This window comes from Mastomys coucha, unplaced genomic scaffold (assembly GCF_008632895.1).
Source record: "Mastomys coucha isolate ucsf_1 unplaced genomic scaffold, UCSF_Mcou_1 pScaffold6, whole genome shotgun sequence".
Lineage (NCBI taxonomy): Eukaryota > Metazoa > Chordata > Mammalia > Rodentia > Muridae > Mastomys > Mastomys coucha.
Window position 1 is genome coordinate 44,398,031 of NW_022196912.1, and position 5,771 is coordinate 44,403,801.

Here is a 5,771-nt window from a genome sequence, read left to right on the forward strand (position 1 = left end):
CCGGGATAACTGGGGTTCCCTGTGTGAGGGAGTCTGAATTTATTTTAGCTACTCTGATCATATGAGTGACATGTATACCAGCATCTGCCCTGATTTAGTCAGAGGCCCCATGCTGAGCCAGATGCTGAAGAGAAAGGCAGGGAGAACTTGGAGTGGGCCCATTTTGGGGATCTAGTTTGTGATATCTTCTGTGGGTAGCTCTAACACAGAGGCTCAAAGCTGATCTACAGAATGGCCAAAATCCTGGGCCATGATTTCAGGACTGCAAGAACAGCCTCCTATCTTCTCTGGCTCTTGCCTCTCAATGGTTGGATGAATGGGGGTGACTCCCATAGGCTCAGATTTGATGCTTAGTGACAGGAAGAGGCACTATTTGAGGACTAGGAGGTATGGCCTTGGAGGAAATGTGTCACTGGGGTGAGCTTTGAGGTTTCAAAAGCTCAAGCCAGGCCAAGTGGCTCACTTTTCCTGGAGAATTCTCAGCTCCTTCTCCAGCATCATGTCTGCTTGTATGTTTCCTCCCTGATGATAATGGACTAACCCTCTGAAACCAATTAATGTTTATAAGCATTGCTGTGGTTATGGTGTCTCTTCACAGCAACAGAATACTAAGACAATGGGGAATGAATGCAAGCTGGGAGTGTACTGGGCCAACCTTACCTGCAGATGTGAGACCGTAACTTAGGATGCTGTTTCTGTTGTCTGGACATCCAGTGACTCCTGGCATGCTGTCTGTTGATGTGGTGCCCAGGGAGGGGCAGGGGTGAATCTGCCAGAATGGCCAGAGCTGAGGACCCTTGTGGCTTAGTTCTCACATCCCTGGCCTAATACAGGCAAGGTGTTCTGCCTCAGTCCCTTGAGCCTAGTTTCTGCTCGGCAAGACTGTGAACAACTGTCTTCTGCCCTTGGAGGCAGTGACAGTACTTGGCCCCACCTCTCCCACATGCCATATTCCTAGTTCTAGCCTTAAGAACTTGCAGTACACAGATCAGAAGAGATGGCTCAGGGTTAAGACTGCTTGCTGATCTTGCGAAGGGCCAGAGTTTGGTTCCCAGAACCTGTGTCAACGCTGCTCACAGCCACCAGTAACTTCAGCTCTAGGGGATCTAGTGCTTTCTCCTGGCTTCTGAGTGGATTCTAAGTGTGCTCCCCTGGAGGGAACTCAGTTTGGAACTGAGAAAGCAGGGCAGCCTGTGGCTGGTCAGGTCACAGGCACAGTGGGGTGGCCACTGCTCTAATTTTGTTAAGGCAGATGTGATGTGCCTGTACAACTGCCCTCTGAAATGTGTTTACTCCAAAGATGACTGATGAAACCCAGCCAGTCAAGCTCCTGAGAGTGACTGTTGCTGAGGCACAGTGGAACAGTGTCCTGTCATAAATCAACATCTACACACCCCTTGTAAAGCTGAAGAGACACCAAAAAAGTGGGTGTGGAAAGAATTTGAGTTGAGCCAGGCAGTGGTGGCACATGCCTTTAATCCCAGCACTCAGGGGGTAGGGGTCGGGGGTGGGGTGTGAGGCAGAGGCATGCGGATTTCTGAGTTAAAGGCCAGCCTGGTCTATGGAATGAGTTCCAGGACAGTCAGAACTATACAGAGAAACCCTGTCTCAAAAAAACAAAAAATAAAAAAAAAAAAATTGAGTTGATAAAGGAGTGGAGCCCTGTGTAGCCTCTTCCTCTGAGGTGAACTACAGCTTCCTGAAGAAACAACTCCTGCATAACTTGCTATGTTCATGAGACCTCTCCTCATGGTTACACAGCAACTACAGAACAGGAGGCTGGCTAGCTGAGCTATCTTTAAGTTCTGCAGGGGCTCCAGAGATTCAGCTTTTGACAGTCCCTACCAACAAGGGGTGGCCTTTTTAGCATCTTTGGGTATCCATGCTCCTGTGAGTAAGCCCCCTAAACTTACTGCTTCTCTAAGTTAAGTCTTGGGTAAGACCATTTGGTTTGTCATCTGTGCCACATCTGAGGTATTTGCTCATGTCTCCCCAGGAAATAACACAAGCACTTTTCACTTTATTACAGCCATGAAGAACCAGCCATTTTGTTCTGTGCCACAGACATTTTGTTTATGGAGCTGGGGTGGGACCCAAGGCCCTCAGCACATGAGGCACAAATTGTGCTTTGCTGCATCCCACAGTTGTGTGTCCTGCCTTCAAAATGAGTGTTTTCACATGAATTAGGAAAGCTGGGAACCCAAAACCATTTTCAGGTCCTTTACATTTTGCAAAGTGGAAAAAAGCGTACAAGTGTTAGCAATCCTCCTACCCTCCAGGCCCAGGAGCGCAGAGATGCTGTGCCAGCCTGTGACGCTTCTTCCCCAGCTGTGTTCTGAGTGAGCTGAATAATCAAAGTGATGCTGTGGTTTAGGATATGAAGGAAGGAAGACAATGAACTATGATCATTTAGGCTTATAGTGAGAACAGGCAATATTATACACCAACCAAGTATTCAGAAGTGACAAAAGAACAAGTTAGCTTCCATGAACAAACCAAAGGAATCCCAAGTTCTTATATTTCCTGTTTCTGAATGCCATGTGTATGGCCCACCTTCACCAACAGACTGTGTTGTGCAACTGCACGGTAGGCAAGTCAGTGGGTCTGACTAGCCCAGCCTAAGGCATGCTCTACATACCAATCAAATGTGTTTACTGACCCATCTGCTCAAGTGTCTGCAGGGTACAGAGAGCTGGAGGGAACTAGGCCAGCTTCAGGCACTGTGTGTTAAAGCTGTCCCCTTCTTTGCTAGCAACGGCCTCAAGTAGGCTCTGCTTCTTCTGCATGCTCCTTGAGGACTCCAGCTCATACATGGTGGTCAGGTTGAAGAGCACGCTCTCGTGCAGGTAGTGCCTGGGGTCCTGCTGCACCATGGCCTCCAGCTGCCGCAGGGAGTCCTTGAGCTTTCCCAGGTAAAGCAGACACACAGCAGCATTGTTGTTGGCCTGGAGCAAGGAACACATGTTTAGGGTGGCACAGACACAAGCCTAATGACTGCTCTTGGTGGTTCCTGGTCCCCGAGTTTCACCAGACTATTTGTGGACCTCTAGCTACTAGAGGCCAGGCCAGAGCAGGGATCTGGGTTTACTGGTCAGCAAAAGGTAGAGGGGCCTGTGGGGTTCCCAGTCTTCATGTCTTACCACTGCATTTGTCGGGTCCATCCTCAAAATCTCTGTGAAGAACTTGTGAGCTTCTGCAAAGTTATTCTGGCCAAGGTACAGAAAGGCTCTGGAATATACACAACACATAAAGCAGTGAGCACAGGAAAGCCAAGGGTAGCCACCAGCTAGGGTTAAGTTTCACCATGCACCATGGACGCATCAGGAATGTACATCAGAGTGAGTCGTGCGCTCTCAGATGGAGGCAGTGGCTTTATTGCTGACTGAAACATCAGACTCACTAGCAAGTCTGCCATCCAACCAAGGTTACTTCCTGTCTTATAAACTGCCCCGTGCACCATGTTCACTTTCTGGTGTGGTTAGAGGGGGAGAAGGTTTATCCTGATGGCCACACAGTCATGATCTTGAGATATGTGACCCAGGAAAGCCCCTGATGGCAAGTGTGACACACTGGTGTACGTCTATACTGAAAACAAGCTCATGCTCTGAAGATTGGTTCTTAGGAGTGAGGAGCAGGGCTATGAAGAACAGCATGCTACCTGGCCCGAGAGTTCCAAGTCTCGGCACTGAGGGTAGGGACAGACAAACTGTGGGCCAATGAGATGGCTCAGCAGGTTGAGTCTCCTGCTGTCCTTGCAACCCTGAGTGCAGCTGTGGGGCCCATGTCGGAGCCAACTCTCCACAGTGGTCCTCTGAGCTCAGCATGCATGTGTATATGCATACACACACAACGGAAGTAATTAGAAGATATTTACCTGTTCATTAAAACCATTATTTTACCCTGCAGTCCATCCAGCTTCTGAGTTACTTTCTCAACGTCTTGAAAATACTTTTCTGCTGTTTTTATGTCTCCAATCTGCTTTAACAAAGTTATACAGTCAGTTGAGCTAACAGGTTAAAAGAGATGTAAATATAAAATCACAGTTGTTCCCAGTATCATGTCAGAATAGGAAGTTCCTGTATGTCATACAGGGAATCCCAGAGCCTACCCGGTGAGCAGGAGACACTTAAAGACAGTCTAAGGTTAACATCCAGTAATAAAATCCAGTAATAAAATACCCCAAGTATCTGGTGCTTCTTGTTTCTGACATGGAATTATGTTAATATGAATGCCTGGTTCAAGTCTTACAACTTAGCGGCTGTGCCCATGAGAATAAATTCTGGTGTAGCACTCAGTAAAAACAAACTTTGGTAAAACACAACAGGCCTAAGTCAATTTCTGAGATTATATCTGGCTGGGAACAGAGTATATACCACCAGCTTGCCAATTTCAAAGTAATATTTTGACCAAATAATACAGAATCCTACCATAAAAAAAAATGAACAGACCTATCAGCCCCCTCAAACAAAGCAGGGCCCCCTGGGACGGGCACCCAGGGAGAAGGGAACTCATACTCTGAGACAAATGAAGCTTGCACTCTTCCTCTAACGACTCAGCTCTGGCTCTCCATCAGTGATGGGAAGTGTCAGGAAGCCACGGAGCTGAGTGAGCTGGCCAGGCACTGTCCATGCCTGAAGAGTATGAAAGGAACCCAGTGCTCTAAGTTAGGCTTGCAGTGAGAAGTGGAGGAAATAAAGGGTCCTGCTACATAGCAACTTTACACACTGGTAAGAGGCAGATGAATGATCCACATATTTAGAGCCTGCCAAAACATCATCTTTTGACGGCACTGTACCTTATTATAATAAACACCATTTGCCTCCAATGCCTGGAGGATCTCTGAGGGATTGAGCTATATGAGTTATTGATTTTGGTAAAGTCCATTTTATGTACTGTAGGCTTGCTCCGGCTTTCTCAGCCTGGTGGCTCTCCCGCTTTGGCCATACAAGCAAGCTACTGGGAACACCCTTGGGTTGATTTCTGCCTTATGTTGTATGTTGGGAGCCAGTGCTCTGGGAAGCAGATCACCAGCTACTTATCTGCAGGCCTGTTTTTGAAACCAGAGTGATTCTAGAGTACATAGGGGAGGGTAGTACGGGGAGACAGAGCCTGAGGACCTACACTGCTTTATATCGCAGCAGGGGGTAATGGACATTTAGTATGACCACTGTATCCCAGCCTGGGGGAGGCAGAGCCCCTTGGCTCTCTGTACTGACCTGGACTCCACTCAGCAACAGGCATGGGAGGGGTAAGTGGAAGGAGCTCTCCCTAGCTTAGGCTCATTCCACTGGCTGAGTTGGGGATGGCTGGCAGCCCTGGTTGAAAAACTCCAGGCTTCTCACTGATGTTCCTGCATAGACATTTCCCCATTTGCTATTTGTCTGTATTACTTCTAGCCACTCAGTGGCTCAGAAAATAAATGAGAGAAGTTTTTGTATTTCCTGGGGAGGGGTTGACATCTTTGCAAGCTGGAGGCCATTCCCTTCTAAGCAGTTTTGAGGTCTGCTGGCTAGTGAGCGGCATGTATACAATACAGATATTTAATGTGATGTCGAGGACATAGCAGGGTGTACAGTGCCTTCTGTCAGGTAGCCTTGGGCCACTGTGTGCCACCGTTCCTCACCTGTTCCTATTCATGGGTGCACTTTGACCTGGCCCCCCCATCTGCTATGCTGCCTCCATCTTGGACATGTTCAGGCCTCTGCTGCTCCTCCCCACTGTATTCCATTAGTCACTCCCTGGCTCCTCCCCACTGTATTCCATTAGTCACT

At 48.1% G+C, this 5,771-nt stretch overlaps 1 protein-coding gene across 7 annotated transcripts in view; it reads right to left on the reverse strand.

Annotated features, from left to right (window-relative positions):
• Positions 1-2,400: 2,400 nt before the first annotated feature.
• Positions 2,401-5,771, reverse strand: part of Trappc12 (trafficking protein particle complex 12) — a 64,824-nt gene continuing 61,453 nt past the window's right edge. For 5 of the 7 annotated variants that reach the window (XM_031357250.1, XM_031357244.1, XM_031357246.1 and 2 more), the window contains 3 exons: positions 3,875-3,978; positions 3,141-3,228; positions 2,401-2,945 (listed from right to left, as the gene is read on the reverse strand). In XM_031357250.1, coding sequence (XP_031213110.1) covers positions 2,703-2,945; positions 3,141-3,228; positions 3,875-3,978 — 435 coding nt within the window. In that variant the 3' untranslated portion in view covers positions 2,401-2,702. The remainder of the gene's footprint in view (positions 2,946-3,140; positions 3,229-3,874; positions 3,979-5,771) is intronic. The other 2 variants (XM_031357248.1, XM_031357249.1) reach the window with 1 other exon arrangement.